This window comes from Neomonachus schauinslandi, chromosome 10, assembly GCF_002201575.2.
Source record: "Neomonachus schauinslandi chromosome 10, ASM220157v2, whole genome shotgun sequence".
Lineage (NCBI taxonomy): Eukaryota > Metazoa > Chordata > Mammalia > Carnivora > Phocidae > Neomonachus > Neomonachus schauinslandi.
This window is the reverse complement of record NC_058412.1, coordinates 38,915,627-38,938,853: the sequence shown is the minus strand read 5'-3', so window position 1 is coordinate 38,938,853 and position 23,227 is coordinate 38,915,627. Positions and strand designations below refer to the sequence as shown.

General features: G+C 52.4%; 1 protein-coding gene across 1 annotated transcript in view; it reads right to left on the bottom strand.

Moving 5' to 3' along the window:
* Positions 1-23,227, bottom strand: part of POLR1A (RNA polymerase I subunit A) — a 72,334-nt gene that overhangs the window by 6,521 nt on the left and 42,586 nt on the right. The window contains exons 15-28 of the mRNA XM_021697769.1: positions 22,527-22,676; positions 20,965-21,148; positions 18,829-18,911; positions 18,554-18,712; positions 16,873-16,971; positions 15,828-15,980; positions 14,458-14,540; positions 11,915-12,080; positions 10,832-11,053; positions 9,757-9,971; positions 7,189-7,356; positions 6,158-6,293; positions 5,545-5,702; positions 609-735 (exon numbers count right to left, since the gene is read on the bottom strand). Coding sequence (XP_021553444.1) covers positions 609-735; positions 5,545-5,702; positions 6,158-6,293; positions 7,189-7,356; positions 9,757-9,971; positions 10,832-11,053; positions 11,915-12,080; positions 14,458-14,540; positions 15,828-15,980; positions 16,873-16,971; positions 18,554-18,712; positions 18,829-18,911; positions 20,965-21,148; positions 22,527-22,676 — 2,103 coding nt within the window. The remainder of the gene's footprint in view (positions 1-608; positions 736-5,544; positions 5,703-6,157; positions 6,294-7,188; positions 7,357-9,756; positions 9,972-10,831; positions 11,054-11,914; positions 12,081-14,457; positions 14,541-15,827; positions 15,981-16,872; positions 16,972-18,553; positions 18,713-18,828; positions 18,912-20,964; positions 21,149-22,526; positions 22,677-23,227) is intronic.

Here is a 23,227-nt window from a genome sequence, read left to right as displayed (position 1 = left end):
GTGGGGGCAGTACTGAGCACCGCCCCCCCCCCCCCAAGTCACAGCTATTGCCATGTGCTGAAGCTGCTGCTGGCTCAGATGATGCTGAGGGACCTGCCCCACACCGCCCCGGGTCTCCTGGCAGATGAGGTATCATTCCCGGACTGTTTTGCCTCCAAGCTTTTCCCTGGCTCCTTCCTTTTTTATTCCTGCAGCCCGACTTCCCTGCCAGTACTCCCTACCAGTATACCTGATCCAGGGAAGTCAAAGGCAGAGCATATGAAACCAGGAAAAGAATTCAAAAGCCCAGTGGGTACCAATACTTTGAGCCTATCCTCAGGGTAAAAATCACTTAAGGAGCGGTCCTTGAGAACACACAGATGGATGACCCTGGGCCCTCCCCTAAGGCCAATCAGACCAGCCCCCACCATGGCTCTGTCAGCATGGCAGATAAATGATAAGGTACATGGAAAGAATGGCCAAAACCAGGAAGGGGCTTGAGGAGTGCTGAGAACAATCCCAGAGCCTTCCCAGGAGAGAAGACTAAGGCAGCAGCTACCCTACGGGCTTCCAGCCCTGGGACCCTCCCCTGTGCTGATCCCAGAGGGGGCCCTAGCGGACTCACTCACCCGATTCCTCTCCGACTCGCCAGAGTTGTCTAGATCCCGCTGGGTAGCTCTCCGAGTGTTAACGCTTCTGAAAGCTGAGGCTTTATTATTCTTCTTTCTGAGGGATTCCATCAGAATCTTTAAGAACCTAAAACGAGAAGAAAGCCGCGTGGGCCCATTCAGTCCCCCCCGTCCCCCGCCGCCCTTGCCGGGGGTAGGAAGTTCTGTCCGAGGGTCTCGCAGCCACCTAAGGCCGTGTCAGGGATTTACACATGAGACAGAGATCCAACATCTGCTCTCGGCTCACTTGTGCCCCCCCCACCGCTGTTGCTGAAGGGCAGAGAGCACGTTGGAGAGAGCACTGCTCCACAGCCCAGCAGGCCTGGTCGGAACACATGTCCTGCCACTCCTCAAGTGTGTACCTTTCAGCATGACAGTCACCTGGGCGTGAAGTCCCTCATCTGTAAAATGTGTGTACGAGTATGTGCCGTGCGGTCTTGTCTGAAGGCTTAGACATGACCCCCTGTCCGAGAACGGTCATAAGGCCTGGTGGAGTGGGCAGTCCGTAAGCGGAAGGTGCTAGCGCGACTGTGGCCGGTGTCTGATGGGGACAGCGGACTCTACGGCAGGAGAGGGGGGTCCAGGCCAGGGCTAGGACTGTTCCCGGCCTGTCCCCGCAGCATCTCCAGAAAGTGGCACAGCTTGGGCCTGACATCTCCGGTCTCCTTGGTGTGGGAGCCCTGACAATTTGATGGAAGACCTAAGATGTGCAAGAGTTCATCAGAGTTTTGAAGGCAATGATGACTTTGTGGCCATAAATCATGTCGACGGGTTGGAACCAAACCAATTTAAAAGAACCAACTTACTGCAGAGCCTAGGGGGCCTTTCCTGGCCCCTCGCCTCTTCCTTCTGACTTTTCTATTTTTAAGCTCCCTTAAGGCCTCACCCCGCCCCCCGCCCCCTGCTTCTTTTTTTCACATAATCTCTTGCCTGTCTTCTTCTTCAGGCCAGAACAGCATGCCAAAATGGATTGTTTTTAATTATATTAAGTATCAGGTCCTTAGCCAGCCAGCCATCCTGTACTGTCTCAGTGCCTATAATGTGTGTATCATGTGCCCTGGGAGCAAAGCAAGGATGAAAATACAGAAAATATAGGAGTGCTGTCTTAAATTTAAGTAGGCAGGTCAAATATTTACTGTTTGGCTTATTAATAGCAAAAGACAACTGTTCTCCCTCCTCGTTACATATATATACTTTAACTTTTTAAAAGTTGTGCACGGTTTTGCTGAGGCTTCTGCCTTTGGCAGAAAAGTCTCCTCACCCACCAATCCAGGGAAGAGCCTGGTCACCGAGTGCTGGGGATGGGGACAAGGGCCAGATGAGGGAAGGCCAGGCTTGACTTGAGAAGAGGGGGCGAAAGAGAGGTTTCTGGAAGGCCAGGATCTGGTTCAAGTCTGCATTCAGCCAGAGACTGGGGAGGAAGGCCTTCATCTCTTCTGTACAGTGGGCCATTCCCAACCCGACCAGAGCCTACTGCATAGTGAGGAGAGGAAACGGGACAGACGGGGGTGTGGCAGCCCCAGGCCTGCTGCCTCCCTCCCCTCAACAGGAGCTGTTCGCCTCCTCCCACTGCTTGGGGGCTGCTGCTCTGACTCCTCAGAATCTCTAGGCCCGTAGCTTTGTGGCTGGCTGTGTCACCCCCTCGAAGGCTCCCCCCACCCAGCACTCCACAACTGGCCACCCCCCACTGCAAATGCCCGTCTGCTCCCCCCAGCCCTGGTGCATCCTCTGCCAGCAATTTCCCCAGCCCTTTCTCTACCTGTTGGAGCTGCACCCAACCCCCAAGTCTGGATCTAAGTGCAGATGGAAGGCCCCAAGGAGACCTTCCCTAATCCCCCCCTCGCTGGGACTCCCTTCTGCCCGGCCTGCCTCTTTCAGTGAACGAAACTGCTGGAAAACATGGGAGAAGGTGAGGAAGCAGAATGAACCCTGACCAGTAAGTGGCAGACACGTTACCAGTGTGCCAGAATCCTCCTGCGGGCACACACAGTTTGCCCTTCCGTGATTCTGCCAAGAGCAAGGGAGCTGAAGGCCCACGATGGCTGCTCTGTGCAGGTTTTGCTGTTTGTCAGACCGTGGCAACCGAAGGGAACAAGAGGGACAGGCTGCAGGGAAACCACTCTTCCTACATAAATAATTGCCAACAGAGAATATGACCCCTGGCTGTTTCCAAGAGTGCCTGCCAACAGCTCCAGCACCTGCTGCTTGCAAAGTCGGAGTCACAGACGCCGTAACCGCACACTGGCAGCTTGGTCGTTTCACGGCTGGGGACAGGAGGCCAGAACTTACCACCCGACTCATAGCTCGGGGCTCTTTCTACTTCACCGCCCCTGGCCCACCTTCCAGATGATAGACACTAACATCCAAAGTGACAGATGTCGGTACAAATACTTAGAGAACCTTCAAGGCTATACATCTCCATATAGAGATGTGCCTCTGTGTTTCTTTTTTTCCCTTCTCCAATCTATTGTCAAAATAGTCTCATGATCTATAGCTGGGAGAAGAAAAGGGAAGTGGGGGAGGGAAGGGAGGTAGAGAGAGAAAAGGAAGTGGAGGAGGTGGGGGGAGGGAAGGGAGGAAGGAAGGAGGGGGGTTGTCACTCTTGGGAGCACACTGACATTTCCTTGTGGTCTGTTAAGAGGCCTTAACGTGGCCATTCTGCCGCCCAGGCCTGTCAAGGACAGTCCAAACCACACCCCGGTTCACACACTGCCCCTTCTCTCGTCTTTGGCCCAATCCGCTAGAGTCGCAGAGTAGCTAAGAGCTACTGCACATGGCTTTGTTTATCACAGCTTTTCAAGTGCACCAGCAAATACAAACCAGGAGCTGAAAAAGTACTTCACTTCTGGGAAGAAGCCAGGGCTGTCCCTCATTAAGAAAAAAAACTTTTCAAAGTGATGGATTTTTCTATTTCCTGAGATAATATAAATAGAAAGAATTCTAGGGGTGCCCGGGTGGCTCATTCATTAAGCGGCTGCCTTCCGCTCAGGTCATGATCTCAGGGTCCTGGGATCGAGCCCCGCATCAGGCTCCCAGCTCAGTAGGAAGCCTGCTTCTCCCTCCCCCACTCCCCCTGCTTGTGTTCCCTCTCTTGCTATGTCTCTCTATGTCAAATAAATAAATAAAATCTAGAAAGAAAGAAAACAAAGAAAGAAAGAAAAAAAGAAAGAAGAAAGAAAGAAGAAAGAAAGAAAGAAAGAAAGAAAAAGAAAAAGAAAGAATTCTAAGCACAGCCTGGTACCTGCTGCACGCTGCCCTACTGGCGTGGCAGGCGGAAGTCCTAGGTGAACAGAAACGGGGCAGACCATCCACCTCCGCCTGCTCTTGATAATTCTCAAGAGGCCATATGATCCTAATTCCCATTTCTCAGAAAAGGACTGCCTGGCCAGCACAAACATGCGGTTCTCCTGGGAGTTATGTTCCTCCAAGTTAATTAATGAGCCAGCAGGCTGGAGACGCCGTCTCCTGTGACATGGCCCAGCATCATGAGAGCGCTGGGTCTGCCTGGTGAAAGGAACCTTCTCCCTCCGGGCCCACAGCAGTGCACGTGTTCCCCGAGGCCTAGCCAGCAACAACTTCACCGAGGCTCACATAAACTGGGACAGGATCTGCCTGGCAGTGGGCCCCTTCCAAGGGGATGGGTTCCCATCCAAGCTCACCTGCCATAATACCAACAATCCTGAACGCCACATGTTTGGAGGGCTGGCCTGAAACCAGCTCACATCTTTAGGTGAGAGGGAAGAAGAGGGCCAATGGCAGAGCAGTTGCTCTCTCCTGGCCATGCTGCATCCGAGACTCATCTATGAATGCGCATCACTCGGTGAAGGTTGGTGGGATGACTGAATGCAGTGGGCTCTGCCTCTACTCTGCCCCATTGGTTCTCCATTTCAGGGAGGCTCCGGGAGGGCCTGAGAGCTGGTCTAGATTACAGGCAGTGGTTGATGGTCTGTGATCGAATCCCACGGACAGATGGGATCTATTTGGGCCTTACCAAGTTTCTGAAAATGGATGGATTAGGTGCTGGTATTTAAAAATTAGAAAACTTATTTATAAAAGCAAAAGCAAGCAACCAAATAGCCAAAGACAGAAAAAAAAAGGCGGGGGGGGAGAGGCTTTCGGGTTTTTTTTTTAATCAGAAGATCTGACCACCCTGACCCACATTCCTGTTCCCCCGAGGCAGGTTCTGCACTCTCCAGCCTGCTGGGGGCCTCCTGGCCTGCTTCACTGGCCCATCCCCTGCTGAGCCCTGCAGCCATCTGAGTCTGCGCGGTGTGATCGAGGGTTAGCGGGTGAGTCCGAAGTGCCTCACTGGCTCTTCCTGGCTTACCCCAGCCCCGGCACACCCACCATCCTACTCCTATGTACTCAGCATGGTGGCCTGTGCTTTTCAGATGCCCAGCAGTAACTTGCACTTGAGAGAAGAAGGATTTTCTTTCTCCCTACCTGTAAACAACTGCTGGGAACCCCAGCTATAGACCTGGGGCTTAAAAGCAGCATGCCATCCGCATACTGCCTGTTATTAAACAGAATATAAATGTATTGGGAACCACAGGGTGCGGCCTGGAACATCTTGTCAAAAATCACCCCCGCGAGCTCCATCCTCTTTCCAGTACACATACTTCCACATCTGAAAGCCTCCAAACCCAAGAAGACAAGACTGACTCGTCAACCAGAGAGAAGGAAAGTCTCAGGGAGTGGTGTGTGGTGAATGCAGTCACACCCACAAGCCAGATCAGGAAAGACGTTTCCAAACTGGGCTGCAGGGCCTGCTGCTTTCCCCAACACTGGCCTTGAAGGACGCATTTAGACAAATGCGTCTAATCTCCAGGAGGCCTGTGGCCTGGAGCACTCAAGGCCCACGACAGAATCGAATGATAAATGTGGCCGGAGTCCTCACCTTGTTTCCACAAAGTGCAGGATGTCCTCAGGTCTCAGGCACTTCTCCTGCTGGTAATACGCATGTGGCAGGAACTGAAACCTCAACTGGTACACCTGAAACTTGTCCTGTTTGTCTCCGATACAGAACGACTCCTGGACATCAATTTTCTCCAACACCTTGAACCAGATGGACAGAGAGAACCCAGCTTGCCTGATTCCCAGGGGACTGTGCATGACAACTGGGTTTTGGGAAATCCAAGGGTTTAAGGGGTAAAAGCAGGGGCCACAGGCCAAGTCCCCAGAGAAACCCCACTGAGCTCTGCCAGTGTCAATCCTCAAGGGACAGGGGCCACAGCTGGTAGGTCACCTCCAGAGATGGCCCAAGGCTACAGGCAGCAGACTCCAGCAGGGCTGGTAAGCTACCGCAGGAAGCATTTTTAAGGCACTCGATAATGCTGCAGAACTGATGATTACTCTTAAAGCTTACTGGTTCCTCCCTGCTTGGCACCTGGCAGAGAAAGCTTCTCCCTCATTTGTGGGAGTCTGAACAGTCAGCAAATTCTGTTCTTCACAGATGAAGATGCAGGAAAACACCACCACCCAGGGCACAGCCAGGTCCAAGAGACAATTACCTCCCCTAAGCATACTCTGGTGAGTTGCTTCTTCAGGCTTTTCACTCTCTTCAGTGCTTTCTTGGTGTTGAACACGGGCACACTCATCATGGGCGTCTTGATGTTGGCACTCGCCACCATGAGAATCTCCCTCAACCTGTCACAGAACAAGGGCACATCTAATCACAAGAGGTACGCAGATTCTCTACTTGTGTGAGGCCTTTCTTAACAAGATTTTAGAGCTCTTCTGGGGTCTGAGAAGCCTGGGGATCTTGCAAGGAAATATGCTGGATCGGAAAGTCCCAGTTCTGGCCCCGTGAGTGACAGCAAGTGACACTCCTGTCAGTTTTTAGGACAGGCTAGTATTATTCTTGTTTCCTATCACCCGTGCCATGCCCACACTGGATGCTTACTAACAGCTTATGGAATGAGAGATGCGGGGATGGGTAACGTACAGGCACCATGATGCTCCTGGCCTTGCCCGTGAGCTCTGTCAGCCGACACGGCCTGCCTGCATGGTGGGCCCTGGCCTCCTCCCTTCCACAGATCGAGGATCCTGAGGGTAGGGAAGCTGAGGAACCCAAATCTCTCTGCTAGAAAGTGGCAGGGCCAGGTATTGAATGCAAGTGGGTCTCCCACTCTTTCCTCTTTCCCAGTGGCCATGATCCTGCTGTAGGTGAACACGCTTACCGGAAGGGCCACTGTGGGTCACAGTCTAGGTGAATGGTGCCCCCGGAGTTAGGCAACCAGGTGCATGGGGCTTGTTAACAACCTCCGTTCCTGAGTCCTGACCCCAGGAGTGTAACATCACAAACATCCCAGGTAGCTGATACAGGAGTTGGCAGAGGGATACACAGAGATTCTAAGAGGCCTGGGCATGGATCCAGCCAGAGAAACCAGCTGGGCTCCACAAAGTCCAACCCTAATCCCCATTTTTGACGAGATGCCCACTTCCCTCCCCTTCACCCTCTCTCTCTCTCTCATTAAATGACCTCCTCCCCAGGAGTGGGCTTAGGACAGACCCCATCCTATGCACCCCTGCAGCCCCATACCTCGGGATGCCCAGGGTGACGTTCATCTCGCCTCTGCCAGCAAAGTGGAAGGTGTTCAGGGTCATCTGCGTGGAGGGCTCCCCAATGCTCTGGGCGGCCAGCAGGCCCACGGCCTCACCCGGGTCACACAGTGAGCGCTGCCACTTCAGCTGCAGCAGGGTCCTCAACCTGAAAATGGGGTGGCGGAGTGGGGGGGGGCACAGGTTGGGAGCACGGACACCACCTGTCTGTTAGGAGCTGTGACGCCACCCAAAACCAGGGTCCACGGCACTATTAACTTTCCCTCTTTCTGGACTTGTTTTTCCTAGGCAAATGATCCTTCTAATCCTTAAAATCCCTCTACTGACCCCGGGATGACCTAAATGACGCAGTACAGATCCCAGGTGGGTGACTGAAGCTCTAGATGTCCATGCTCGGACTATTCATGTTTGCCCTGAGGATGTCACGCGCCCACTCTGCACCAGTCACCGTGAGCCCCCTGAGCAGTGAGGATTTCCGAGCCTGCTATTCACGTTTTCCTCTGTTAATTCTTTTTTCCCCACCTCCCACTCTACAAACTAGGAAGAGGTTCACCAAGCAATTATGGGGATATGGGGTAGGGGAGGAAAGGGGGCTGTTTGTTTTCTTAATTGGTGCAAACAGCTGCAGGCCACATGGGAAACGTGCAGGCAAGCAGCTTTGTGATTTATTAACCATTCTTCCTATGAAAGCTGGCTCTTTCAGAACAGCCACAGGAACACTGCATTACCCCAGCACATGCAACAAGGAAGGGGCTCAACCCATGAAGGCTAAATGCACGCATGTATGAATGTAGACAAAGTGGTAATACTACATTTCTAAGCAAGTGGCTTTATTTTTTTAAAAGATTTTATTTATTTATTTGAGAAAGCGAGAGAGAACATGAGTTGGGGGGTTGGGCGGGAAGCGCAGAAGAGGGAGAAGCAGGCTCCCCACTGAGCAGGGAGCCTGACACGGGGCTTGATCTCAGGACCCTGAGATCATGACCTGAACCGAAGACAGAGGCTTAACCAACTGAGCCACCCAGATGTCCCCTAAAGAAGTGCTTTTTACAAGTCAGACTTTTCTTGGGGGCACCTGGGTGGCTCAGTCAGTTGAGGACTGAACCCTTGATTTCAGCTCAGGTAGTGATCTCAGGGTCGTGAGATCGAGCCCTGTGTTGGGCTCCACACTCAGAGGGGAGTCTGCTTAAGACTCTCTTCCTCGCCCTCTGCCTCCTCCCCCACTCACACGTGCGCTCTCACTCTCTAAATAAATAAATTAACTAAATCTTAAAAAAAAAAAAGACTTTTCTCTAACCTGCTGTGTCATCTCTCCCAATTACTTCAAACCGGTGAGGTCTGGGTACTTATCAGGTTTGGGTACTTGACAGAGGAGTACCTCCAGAACTTTGGAGTTTCACCCTGAGCTTGCTGCTTGTTAACAGGTCCCCTGTGAGAGCAACTGAGGCAGAATCGCCTCCCCCCTTGGCTCTGTGAACCCAAGTGATGCTCCCCAGGGCTAATCTCTCCCCACTCCTGATGCAGCACCCCCGGTCCTTCTGAAGGCAAATGGCCAGTGCCCTGAGCTGCATGGAGGCAGGTGAAGGGGGTAGGGGCATCAGGATCTTGCTCTTACAGGGAAAGCCCTGCCGGCATCTGTGAGAACCCGGAATGATTTATTCTGTCTGGGCCTCTCTGAGGCCTGACTAGAGAAACCACGTTAAGGGGCAAAGAGAGAGCCCTCTTCCTCCCCTCTACTTCCTCCCCTCGTGCGTTTGCCTTCACTCATTTGCCCTGACTGATTCCCATCTTCCACCTGCAGTCCCCCTCCTGGACCCTGTGAGTCTCATCAGGTGCAGGACGAGCGGCCAGGCCAGGGCCCATACCCTGGAGGTCTTCCAGCTCTGCAGGCTAGGCTTAGTGAGCTGAGTGGAAAGGATCCCCTGACTAGGGGACTGCTCCAATACGAACCCCACAGCAGGCCTTCCTTGGGGGCACTTGTGAGGTTTTAATCCAATGTGACTCGGTGCTGGTATATGGCTGGCTTCCCACCCACCTAGACCATACCATTTCCATGCTTATTTATTTATTGGTGAACAAGTCCAAGTTGAGTACTGCACGTGGTCTTTCTTGCTTAAGACTTTGGCCTCCAAAGCTCAGAGGAACACTGGAGCCATCACATCCAACCCCTCATGAAAGTCTGAGCCATTCTTGATGTCACAGGGCCATGAATGATTTGCCCTGGGTCAGAGTTAGAAGCTGCTGAATGGTGAGCAGATTCCCTGCCTCTCAATTAGCCATGACCACCACACCAAGCTCGAGAGAGGTCATTTCTGCAAGCTCCCATCCAGCAGAGCATTTTCCTCTGTCTTGGGCCAGGCAGGGTGTCCACTCCTGCCTCCCTGCTCTTGCCTGTCCTGGAGCCCTCTGGGCCTGCAAGGTGCCCTTTCTGTTTCACTTCTCTCCCTCCTGCTGAAGACTCAAACCCAGGAGGCTGCCCTCCCTTCTGGAGGAGGTAAGGAAGCAGATTCTCCCTCTGCACATGCCCTTAACAAGTCAATGTCATTACCTGTCAAGAGAAAGCTCTGATTTCTCGTAACTCTTCTCTGCTTGAGATGCCCACTCGAGACTGTAGTCATCCATCTTTTTTTCAAATGTTTCTGACACCGATGCAAAGTAGATGTCTGGGCGCCAAACAGCCAGACTGGGGTCAGGACAAGGAGCTGCCTTCTTCTGGTATTTCCTTCGACTCTGCTCATCTAACTCACCCCACATGTTCAAGATCTGAAAGGAAGTACAGGCCTCACTCATATGGGAGGAAACCAGGAATGGGCTTGTCTTCCTGGGACATCCAGTAGGATAAGGAGGATCAAAGGCACTGGCTCCAAATAGAAGTAGGGGAAGGAGACAGAACCAGACCGCCCTGAGAAATCCATCTCAACATTCAGGACAGGGGTCAACAGAATCCATCCCAGCACGTACTGCCTGACCTCTGTGAGCTCTTCATCCTGGCCCATTCAAACACAGGCAGGGTGACCATGGAAAGTTACCATCCAAACTGGAATTCTTTTCGAGAAGAATGAGGAACTATCATTAACAATGCTAGGGTGAAAGGCAAAACCAGGACCTTCCTAGGCCAACCAGGACCTGTCTGTCCCTCATCCAGGCTTTCACACACTTGATGCCCCAAAGCTATCCCACAGCAACTGCTTCAAAGTGTCCCCCCACCCCGCGTCCTGGCTGCCAGCTGGGTTTGCCGAATGGGAGGCCCCAGCAGCAGAAGGGAAGATGGGCGGAGAGTGAAGCTGGGCATTTATCCCCCTCCCTCTCTAAGAAGCTTCTGAGTAGGCCAGGGCTCCCTACTGCCCACGCCACTCTCTCCCCTCCTGGTGCTCTCCGTTCCTGCCCACCTGGGGTGGGGAGGACCCAAGTTACCAGCCTGTTTCCCCAAACCCTGCCCACACCCTTGTAGAGTCCTCTCCTCAAATTCCTATTTGAGGAATTTGTTTCCATTTGTTTCCTAACAGTGAATAAAGCCAGACTATACTAGGACACCCACTATTAGAAAACTAACCTGTTTCCTCAATCCCTGACTGAGGCCTATATGCTCCACACACTGAGGACAAAGCCACCCCCCAAGTCACCTGGTGAGTCCCAAGGCTGCGGCCATTCTGGTTCCCACCCTCAAGGTTCAAGGCTTTCACAGCTGCCTGAATTCTCTGTGAATAATTCAAGAAGGCGCCTTTTCTCAGCAGGCCGTTGGAATGCTTGCTTTGCCATTTTTTGATGGCTCTGAAGTGACGGAGAGCTTTTTGGGGATCTGCTCTGGATAAAACTTCATGCAGATGCTTCGATTTCATTATCACCTAAACAAACACACACACAAACCACACACACAAGATCAAAGAGAGGAGCGCATGGCTCAAGAGCCACATCACACAACTTCACAGGACCAAGATGGTCTGTGTGGGGGGCCCTCACAACGCCTCTCAGCAGGGCTGAGCACCCACTGGTAACCAGGGCCCTCGCTCTGTATCCTGGAGCTGGTGGTTTTAGCAGCTGCAGGGAAAACAGGCAGGAGACCAGCACATTCAGAGCCCCTTCAGAACCTGGGGTTGGGGGGGCAGTTTCTAGAGAGAAAGGAGGAGAGGAAGTGATGGCCAAAGCTTTGGGACAGGCAGCAGGATGGGAAGGAGCCAGCGCCGGAGTGCAACCTTCAACTCCGCCATCCACTGCCTGGCCACGGGAGGTCACGACGGCTTTGGTATCGGACTGCACAACGGGGCAACGGGCATCTCTGAGGCAGTAAGGTACGGTATGAAAACCACCAGCCTGTGTGTCAGTGAGGCCTGCGTGCGAACCCAGGCTCTGCCACACACCAGCTAGGCGCGCGCCCTCCGCTCCTCGTTGCCTCCGCTGTCGGAGGGACAGGAGAGCACCTACTCCCCCAGGCTGTGGTGAGGATAAAAGCAGGCAGTATCCACAGTGCACTGCAGCTTGGGCCCAGCACGCAGCACCCCAGATGGTAGCTGGTGTTCCAGGGGCGCACGTGCTCTCTGCCATCTCACGTGACGAGCGCCCCCAGAGTGGGTGTGAAAACGTCAAGTGCTTCAAAGCATCGAACGGGGCTTTATAACCCTTCCCCACCCTGCTGTGGAGCACTCACTCTCACCACACCGCGCAGCTCGGGGCCCCACCAGCCCTAGGCGCCGGGCCGGGCCTGCTACCTCATAGTTGCTGGCGAGGAAGGGGAACTGCTTGGGCTGCAGGAACTGCGTCTTGGGGATGTCCAGGCCGTCCTCCCCGTACAGGAACTGTACCACGCTGCCATCACTGTCGCGGACAGTCAGGTCATACTGGACGACCAGCCCCTCCAAGTGCTTGATGATGCACCTGTACGGAGACCAGGGCAGTGGACAGTGGAAAGGCGGACCGCTGCTGTGCAGGCAGCTGAGCGAGGCTCCCATGCCCCAGGCTCTGAGCTACAGCAGCTCCGGAACAGGGGCTGCACTTCCTCCTGGTTCCTTGGGAGGAGGAGGCTGCAGCCGTGTGACTGAGAGCCCCGCCGCCACTCCTGGGCCCTGGCTCTCGTGTCCAGCCCCCGCAGCTGGGGCTGCTGCCTGCCTTTCACTGTCCCGCATCAACCAGCTCCCCAAGGACAGAATCTTTAGGTCCACAAGGCAGGTAAGGCAGGAGGGCTGTCCGTCCACCCACCCAATGCTTCCCCACGTGGTTAGTCCAGAGATTTGCCAGGGAAACGAAGGGGACATTGGGAACTAAATGCTGATGTGCTAACCCTAACCTGGTGCCCCTTTTCCAGTGTTCCCAGTGGTCAGCTGTCTCCCTCAACCTCTCTCCCTGCTACCCGGTGCTGGCTCCTTAGCCTACTTCTGGCCATTCTGCCTCAGTCTCTTCCTGCCACCTTAACAGGAGGTTTTCTAGTTGCCACTGCTCCCCCAGGCTCCAAGGTTAGCACAGCTCAGTGTTAGTCACCACCGTCTTCTTGGCACCCAGCCCAGGGTCTGGCAAAGTCGGTGCTGAAAATGCCGGAGTGCTGGCTGTGCCCTCTGCTCTGCCCCTTGCCCACGGAGCTTTGGCTCTCAGCACTGGCTATGGCCCTGCAAGGCTGCATGTCCAGGCCTCTCCTGACCAGCAGGCCTTGTCAGGAGGTCCACTGCATGTGGCTACTTGAATATCCTGCTGCTGACACCTCCCACCACCCACGTTTTCTCTCTCCTCTCTGTCCACCGTGCCCCTGTGCTGCCACTCAGGCCTGTGAGCTCAGCCAGGTCTATCTGCCGCCTCCCTGCCTCGTCTTCCTGCATTTCAGCCAGTGGCTCTGTCTTCGCCCCAGCTGCTTCTTCCTTTCAATCACCACCCTCGGGGGGGCAGGCTTCCGACGTCTGGCTGGAACTCCACCACAGCCCGGCTGGCCCCCTCCAATCCAACCTGCCCTGAAGCCCTGTACGTGATCTCTCCACCTCAACCCCCCACTGGCAGGTGGATCCTGCGGAGGCTTGTGCCCTTTGCCCCAGTGGCTGCCACTCCTCCAAGCAGGATCCCATACCTCCTCCTCCTTCCTGCACTGCATTTAATTGGTCTCAGGGACTCCCACCCCACACAGGGATCCCCCAACGCCAGACTTATTTGGTCATTTGTTTTTTAGCTTTTTCTACGTTACACATGTATTGTTGAGTGGTTTAAGAAATGGGAGGTGGGGTGGTAACCCCTGCTCATGGAAGGAAATGGCCATGTGATCCATGCTCCTGAGAGGGGAACTCACCGAGCTGTACCGGCTCCCCACCAACCAGCCACCTAGGGTCATCCACCCCAAACCCGCCCTTCCCTTTCCTAGCCCAACCCTGTGGGCTGCAGCCTTGGGAGTCAGGGGGGAGGGGACCAAAGCACGGGATGCAGCTTTGGGGACTCTGGAACACAGAAGCAGGAGAGAGGACAGGGCTGGAGCAGACAGGGAAACCTCTGAGGGCAGGATAGAGCAGCTCTGCCTCCCTGTGCAGTAGTCACTCGAGTTCCCAGAGAACGGGACTTCACACCATGCCCGAGAGGCATGGGGATTTCTTGTTGCCATCTCCTCCATTTCCTACCACCACTTCTCCCAGCACAGGTTCTCTGGGTTCATGAAGAATGCTGGCCCAAACTCCCCAAGGTGAGCTTCCCCACATTGCACTCCAAGAGAGGGGAGGCTGGGGCATAGGGACCTGCCATCCTGTCCTGCCGGGCCCTCTGGAGTTAGGCCTTGTTCCGTTTTAATTGTAATTCCCCCCCACCTGCCCCAACAGGCTAGTGAGAGTGGCTACTTATTCCCTTTCCTCCCAGGGAGGATAGAAAACAAGCAGGTGTGGGCCGGGACACCCCGATGTGACACCTGCATCTGGAGAGACAGTAACACTAATTACACTCACAGGCAGGGCCCCTGGGCCTGGAACCCTCTCTGCACTGTCCCGGATGCTGAGCCCTCCTAGGGCAGAGGACGAGCTCCTCACTGCTCAAGGCCTTTCCCCGGATCCATAACTTCCCCTGGGGAAGCGAGGGGGGCGGGAATGATGCACCTGCAGAACACAGGAGCCCTCTGCATAAACCTCCGAGCTCACGCTCCACCAATCGGTTAGAGGGGGAAGAATATTCACTATTTTCTGTCTCAGGCCACCCATGGCAGTATTTAAAAAGTTTTTTCATCCAAAGGCACTGTAAGTGAACTGTCAATGACAATGTAAAAGATGACGGGGGTGACAGAGCAGGTGCTTTTTACCTTTGGAGATAGCCGGAGCGGCTGGTTTTCACAGCAGTGTCCACTAGACCCTCTCGCCCGGCCATGCAGTGAAAGAAGAACTCCTGTGGGAGAGGTGGGGCCAGGCCCCAGAGGCGCCAGTGAGGACGGGGCGCTTCCGGAAGCAGCCGTGTCTGAGCTCCTGCGGCCCCCGGCTCTGACGGGGCCCATTGGCCCGGGGACTTCGCCCTCCCCCGTGGCTGCCTGTCCTCCCTTGCCCGAGAGCACAGGGGCAAGCGGAGCCCGTGTACAGGAGCCGGGGGCTCTCCCGGCACTCGGGCATTCCACCCCATTTCCCACACCCCACTTTCCAAATGGAAACGGCACCGGGGCCTCATCACTCTTCCATTCAGCCCATATCCCTGAATTCTGCCCCCCACAGCGTCACCGGGGGCACAGTGCTTTCCAAACGTTTTCACTCACCCACCGTAAAGAATACACTTGCAGTAGTCCTCAGCAAATGTATATGCACACGTGCACATAGACAGAAAACTCAAACGAGAACTATATGAAACTACTTCCTCCCTTACTTGGTAATAAAACATCAAAGAAATGCCAGTCACTATCTATTACAGTGCTCTTATGATCCACTAGGGGTCACAACCAGAGTTCAAAAAGTTCTGGTCTAGATCCTCTCTCCTCCATCCTTTGCCAGAGGCCATGGGTGATCACTGGAGAGCCCGTGTGGGACTGATGAGGTGCCCTCGAAGCAGTCGGTGGCCTTGAAACCAAGGGCCGGTCCTGTTCACAACCCGGTCTTAGTTGTGTGATCTTGCAGAGAGATGCACTAACCAAGGAACAGAAGGTACTAACATCCAAAAAGCCCTTTCTGACAAATATGAGGAGAAAATCTTTTTCTTAGGGGAGAAGTCTGCTGTTGACCAAGGAAGAACTAGACATTTGGCACAGCTACTCAATTTCCCCACTGTGAAGGAGGAGCCATGGGAGGTGCTCTTGGTGGGGGTTCGTGAAACCAATCTCTGTGACGTTCCTTTTGGCAACGGAGAGCACCCTGGTGAAGGGCATCCCCTTCTCTAGCTGCCTTTGAAGTAGCTGAGAAATGGTTTCTAGAGGGACAGGGCAAGAAAAGGTGGAGCTGGGATTGGTCTTACTCATCTTTTCATTTCTCAGCAAACACTGAGCACTACATGCCAGGCCTTGTAAAAGCTTGGGCATTACAATGGTGAACACAACAGGGTCCTCGGGGGTCATAGGGTCTTGTGAGTAAGCAACAAATGACTTGACATTTATTACTCAATAGTCCTTGCTCAAAGTTGTTGGTAAAGGTCACGGGCCTCCTACCATTGAGCCTGGCAATGAGAAGAGACACGAAGAAAACCCAAAATACATACAGGAGGCTTGATGCCAGTGAGGAATCTGCCAGTGACGAAACCGCCGGCCCTGGGGGTGAACTCATAAGGCTCAAAGCAGGGCAATGACTTGCCAGATGCCATCAAGGGGGGTCTCCGACCTTCCAATTCGATTTGGCCCAGCAGGCATGAGATCTGGAAGAAAGGAAGCCCAAAGCAAACTCAAGATCCACACGTGTGTTAAAGCTCTGTCCCGGCAGAGGAGGGAAGTCCTGCTCTGGAAGAAAAGCTGCGTGAAAACTGGTTTTTGAAGGCCGACCTACATTTTCAAATGAACCAGAGGAGCTCATGATTCAAGAAAAGAACTGTGTTTTCCTTTTGTTGACTGATCAAGATCTGACATGTCTGGGGTCAGTTGTAAATGGGCTATGTTGGTAAAAGAAGCCGTGTTTCAGAATTATCACGTTCTACTTGGAAGGGACCGAAGGGCCCTAATGGAGAAACTGAGGCTTGGAAGAAAAAGGAATTTATTGTGATCCTTAAATTCTAAGGCCAAAAGAGAAAAAAAGCACCTAATATTCATGGGGGTGAGGGAACAGCCATGTGTCTGGATTTCACTTCAGTCAAGGGGGCTTCCTGATTGTGGTGTTCAGCCTTTTAAGCCCATTCCTGTATTGCTCTACACTCACCACGGTCCTCAGGACTTTAAGAAGAAATATTAACATCTGTGAACATGCTGCAACAGCACACCAACCATCGGAGGATGTAATGGGCCTCAAATCAGGGGTAAGAAACCTCTAGGATGATGCCGATAATAGAACAATAAATGTAAAAAGCAGACCATGACAGGATCTCAGATAAGACTGGTGACACACACGAACACACTCATATCTGTGTTTGTTGCTAATATTGATGTGTTAACAGTGGTTACCTCCTGTACCGATTTCTATATGCTTTTATATTTTGTAGTACTTGCCACAGTTTATATGGAATGTGGATCCTTTCAAAATCAGAAAGAAATCTGAAAATTGCCTCCTGCCATCACCCCACCCTTCTGGCAAACCAGCCAGCCCGCCTTTGCTCCCACCTGCATGGTGTTCACAGTTGAACCTTTGGCTCCAGACTGCACCATCATCTGCAAGTTGTTTTCCGGGAACTGTCTGTGCAGGCCAAATGGCATGCATGCCTGCAGATTAAATAAACACAGCAAGTCAGTGACTTCACTCCCTTTTGAAATCCCAAGGTAATCCCAAATCACAAGATAAACCCAGGATGCGGAAGCAATAAACTCAGACTATTTATCCAGAGATAAGTGCCAAATCCCACTCGAGGTAAGAAGTCTCATTTGGCAACGATCCTTTTGCTAGAACCCCTAGAGAAAAGTCTAACAAATGATGGCCCCACAAGCTGCACTCTTCTGACACCCTCTGCCAAGAAGCCTGAGGCTCTTGTCACTGGCAAATGGGAACAAAAAGGGAGAACCAGAGGGGCCAGCATATCCAGTTTGTGATCCCATAAAGGAGCAGGTTAAAAAGAAAATCTGAGGTGTACCCCTATGAATCTACCCAGCGGACATGGCCTCGGTTCCTGCACCCCTGGCAGTGAGGACCAGTGTCCGTGTCACACTCACATTTACCAACGTGCTGCCCAAGCACCACGTGGGAGCCTGGCCTTGGCTCCAAGGCCAGCAGACATGAGCAAAGCCCTCTAGGTGGAGCCTGCGGAGACCCTGGCTCCCAGTCTATTTAAGCCCCTGACTAGGGATGCAGAGACCCAGACCAACACAGGAGAGGTGTGGGGGGGGGGGGGGGGGGGGGGGGGGGGGGGGGGGGAAGAGAGAGGAGCCGGAGGGACAAGAAGCAATCCTGAGATGCTTCTCAGACAACGTCCCAGCGTTCTCAGTCAAGCCTGGAAGCTGAGCCTCCCAGTTCTCTGAGAGGTTCTGGGAAGGCTCCTCTGAAGAAAATCTCTCAAGGACAACGAGAGGTCTGCGGTCTTGGCAGTCTAAGGGAAGCCGAGAGCCAGTGAAGAGGACACCAGGCCAACGCTGACTCTTGTTGAGCACTGGCCTTGCCTCCCCCTCTCCTCTTCCCCAGCTCTGGGGCAAGAAGGTGCAGAGCCCAGGCTGTGGTCTTGGCCTATCCAGGGACTTCCCTCTCCTTTCACAGTTGCACAAGAACCGGCTTAGTGGAAAAGTAGACAGGGACTCTGGAGAACTTCCAGAGTGCTCCCACCGTGCCAAGAGTACGGTGTAGAATAGCTCCTTAACCTCTCAGCAACCCTGTGAGGTAGGTGCTCCTCATATCCCTACCTCCAGGAGAGTAAACCAAAGCACAGACTGATTATAACACTTGCCCAAAGTCACACAGCAAGTACATGGCCGAACCAGGATTTGAACCCACACCTTCACCCCTGGCTCCGCTATATAGCATGCAGCTGTGGTGTTTTTGGTCCTTCACTTTGCTCCTTCACTCAACAGTGGCCCCAGAGGAATTCTTCACTCCCCTTTGATGCAGTCACCCCCAAATACAAACATTTAAAAAGAAAAAGAAGTGCAAGGCATTCCCTCTCAGCATTAACTGGGCAAGAGAAAAAAGCCCTTGGCTCTTCAAAAGGATGAATTCGACACATCCCACCTCACATCTCACCTAGTTAGCTGTCGAACAGCCAAAGCGCTCCACAGGGCCCCAAGTGAGAAGCAAAATGTAATTTTTTAAAAAACCAGCATTCAAAATGGTGGTGATAAGTGCACACACTGCTGGACTAACCTTGTTAATCTCATTGCTGTAATGGTTCACTTCCTCCTTGAACTTCAGATCAATCATGTTAAAATCCCTCTGGTCTTTGCCCAGATGGGCATCCTGCCATTTGCCTCGGACCTCATCACATGAAGCGGCTTCTGGCAGGTTTAATGCAGCCCTGACAGCCTAGGATGAGAAAAGGCACACGTCAGAGGCAGGAGCCATGGGAGGAGGGTGTGGGTTTTGTCCCGTGGGAGACCCGACCCTCTGCCGCAGGCTGTAGCCTCCCAGGCCCTCCTCACCCGCGGCCCGCAGTGGGTGGACTCTTCGATGACCCTGTGTCTCTTCACATCTGCCTTCGGCTTAACCAGAATGTCTTCCACCCCTGTGAAGTGAGACAGACAAGTGTGGGTGGGACCGGGCCTGACCTGTCCCTGTAACCTCACTAGTAAGAGACTGCCACCATCTCTGAAGTGCTTCTCACAGGCCGAGCATCCTAATCCCCATTTTACACATGGTCAAATGAAGGCTCAATCTTGATCTACCTGCCATATGTTACGTGGGTAGCAAGTAAATCCAGGGCCAAGTCACAAACCTATGCTCTTAGCCAGCAGCTCTATGAACACACACTGGATGAATGGGCTAGGGGTGAAGACGAGGTTCCTGATGAAAAACGGGGAAGGAAGAGAGGGAGGGAAAGAACAGCCTGGTTTTGATTCCCAGAAGGCACACGTCACAGGGCCCCCGCTCTCTAGCTGTGAGTATGGGTGCGCAGGCACACACCTGAGTCTGGGTGACATTAACTATTTCCTGTCCATATGTGTGAGTGCTACTGGACTCTAGAAGTCCCTCAGCCAAGATCTGCATGGGAAGAAAAATCAATAGCTGCACTATTTAGAAGCTGAGCTAAAATATCTGGAATTCCCAATGCCACATCCTGGAGGCTTGAGGGGCCCTAAAGAACATGTACGAGCAGGAGGGGAAAGAGACAGTCCCTCTGCGAGGAAGCCGTCATCACAAAAGCTGGTGCTTCCATGGGGTCGGCTCCAGGCCTCCTTGCTGTCCCTTCACTGACCCCTGGCTGTAAAGGCTGGAGCAAAGGCGACTTCTCTAGCCCGCCCTTTCCCCAGAGCTGTGTCCAGCTTGGCCCTGCTCCCTTTCTCAGTCTTGTGGTCTCTGGAAGGCCTTTGCCCTCGGGGGTTGATTTCTCTTTGTACCATGGGCTAAGCAGAGCTGCAGGCATGGCTTGGTTTGTTGGCTGTGGTCCTCATCATGATCTGGGTGTGGCATCTTCCTCTACTTTTCATAAACTGTTCAAGGGCCCTCTTCACAATAAAGTGAAAACCAGGAAATAGCCTAAATGCTTAATTATAGGAACTGGTTAAATAAACTGTGGTACCAGGACACAACTAGAATAATCTGTAGCCCCAGACCTGAGGATGTAGGCTTCTCTTAGGACATTTACAAAAGAACATTTGTAAATACATTCCGTAATGGGGAGGAAAAGATTACCAAACCATGTAGGGTAGGATCTCACTTTTTTCTGTATGTGTTTATATTGGCGGGTCTAGAAAGACACACATCAAATCAATATTAATGGTCATCTCTGATGACCGAATGCTGGGTGACTTTCAACTATTATCGTGTCTGTGCTTATTTTTACTTTTCCACAATTCACATATATCCTGTAACTACACAGGCCCCACTGCAGGCAGGTGAACAAGCCCCAGCTGAAGCAGGCCCGGGGACCCCACGGTGGGATGGCCACCGTGTCTGCACACGAGAAAGCCTGCAAAGCAGGGTCCTAGGAGTACTAAGAACTAGACAATTCCAACACTCGCTGTGGCTCATGCTCAACATGCAGCAGGTCACTTGCTCCTCACAGGAACACTGCAGAAGGGCTTAGAAAATAACAGCACACTTGCCGTCTTTCTCAAGGCCAACTTGCTAGAATGGTGTGTGCTCATTTCCAGGGAGGAAAAAAGGCATTTCCTCTTCCTCTGTTAGGATCACCCCGAAGGTCTGCCCCAACATGCTGATGCCCCTGCTGTATAGGGAGGTGTGGGCAGTTCTGACAATAGGGAAGGCCTACTTGTGGAGGGCAGAGTGCCCAGGGCATTCTGGAAGCACACTTATAGGAGAGAATGGAGGTGGGTTCGAGTGTGAAAAATCAGTCTCAGGGACAGAAAACCACAGAGGCTAGGGTGGAGAATGGAATGGGGACTGAGGAGCGTGACAAAATGCTGGCTGTGGGGGAGGGGTGGCAAGCACAGAGAAGGACCAGGTCTGTGACGTGTTGTTGGCAGCCAAGAGAGGACATAGGTATAGAAGGAGCCTGTCCATCCCCCCAGAAGCTGCTAGTAGAGTCAGGGAGACATCCCAATGGGCATGCTGGCCAGGAGAGAGGGGGGCCCCGGGACCACTCGTCTAGTACTCACCCAAGGTGAAACCTCTGTAGAGCTGAAGGTAGGCGGTGAAGAGGCGGGCCAGGCAGGTGAGAACCTTGCCGCTGGTCTCCCCGCCATAGATCTCATAGCAGCAGTGGACCAGGCCATAGGCGGAGCTCCCGTAGTGCGCCTTGTCCAGCACCCCACAGAGCAGCTCCCCTTCTCTGATGATCACCTGCGGAGGAGACAGCCACCAATGCTGGAATGGAGGTGACACCTCCTGTGTGAGCCACCCCCTCCTTTCTCTGTGTTTTATTAACCTTATTGTGTATGTCCCTCCATGGTAACCTGCTTCAAGTCCTGGATGGAAAGAAAGATGCAGGGAGTGACGAATCACTAAATTCTACTCCTGAAACTAGTATTACGCTATACTGAATAGAATTATAAACACTTGAAATAAAAAACAACAAAAAAAGAAAGATGTAGGGTATAAATGGAATATATTTTTATCTAAATAAAGAAAATGAGGACATAGACCAATATTTTTAAATTATTTTTTTCTAGGGACTATACCCCCCCACACACGTGCACAAACATTTCGCTGTTTACATGTCCCCCTGCACCACAACCCCACCCATACTGACTTGAGGTCAACTACCCTTTTCAAGGACCTTGTGACTAGAAATGAGAGCATCTAGAGTATAAACTCCATAACCACGACGTTGGCCTAGGTGCTCCCTCCCTTGGACTCTAGAAGTAAGAACAACATAACCTTTCTAACACCTTTTAAAGAATTTTTCTTTTTAATTTATTCATTTAAGACAGAGATACAGAGTGAGAGAGAGAGCCCGAGCAGTGGGGAGAGGCAGAGGAAGAGGGAGAAGCAGACTCCCTGCTGAGCAGGGAGCCCGATGTGGGGTTTGATCCCAGGACCTGGAGATCATGACCTGAGCCGAAGGCAGACACTTAACCATCTGAGCCAGCCAGGCGCCCCAACCTTTCTAACATCTTTTAAGGCATGTGTACTTTCCAAAGTTGGGTTAAAGCATCAGAAGCTAATTAAAGGAAGGATTGCTAGCCACATAATGTAGCACACATTAAGCATATGATCTCTAAAGGGAAAGAAAAGTGGCAGCTTCAGTTCTAAATGGAATGTCTGCCAGACCCTGTGATAAAGCACTTTTGAGTTGGGGACTCAAGGCCTTGGAAGTCTTTAGTGTGGGGCCACCATCTTGCTTGCTTGCAGGAGTGCTCTGCCCCGAGGCCTGGTTCCTGAGGCATGGAGCCGGAAGGTGTGGAACCTCACAGCAGATCTGTGAGCTTGAGCCACTCAGGGGTCTCAAGGGAAAACACAGGTTCCGAATTTCCAAGTTTTGCAGAATTGAGTCCAGAGGCCTTCTGCTCCCCAAGTGGGTTGTGAGGTTTATATGGAGGGTCAAATGCTAAGCGATCAACTCTGACCCTTTCTAAAACTAAAGGGACACCACCTTGAGCATGACACCCTCTATTTTGAACCATGACACCTGATTCTTCCTTTCTCTGTGTCTGTTTTAAATCGATTTGTCTAAACCTGGGACTAGATGTCTCCAACCCGCACAGCTAGGCAGCCATACCTGGGACTCGCACATGGAGTCAGGGTTAAAGCCAGGAACAGGCCGAGGGGACTCCTGCACCCAGGCTTTGCCGTTGATCTTCGCCTTTCCCGACAAGCTCAGTGGGATGTGGTCCTCTGGGATTATGTTTATGAGCAGTGTTGACACAACCTGGAAAGAAAAAAAAGATAATGCTGATTGTGGGGAGAAAAGCTGAAGAGTTCCCTTTTAGGACCCCCTCTCCCTGTTCATCCTGAAAAGCCAGAAAACTCCACTCTGATGATCTGTGGGTGGAATAAGAAAAACAGACATTTCTACCTCTGTGAGACAAGTTGATCTCAGTTTTTTTTCACTTACATGGCTTAGGAGGGGGCTTAGGAACCGAAACAAACATATACCATTAAGAACTTGACTGGCCGCAAACAATGAATCATGGAACACTACATCAAAAACTAATGATGTAATGTATGGTGATTAACATAACATAATAAAAGAAAAAAAGAAAAAGAAAAAGAAAAAAAAAAAAAAGAACTTCACTGGCATTCTTATGCCCTAAAATAATTTTTTTCTTTTTGAGAGAGCGAGCGAGCGAGAGAGCACATGAGCGGTAGGGAGGGGCAGAGGGAGAGAGAGAAGCAGACCCCCCGCTAAGCAGGGAGCCCCACTCAGGGCTCAAACCCAGGCCCCTGTGATCATGACCTGAGCTGAAGGCAGATGCTTAA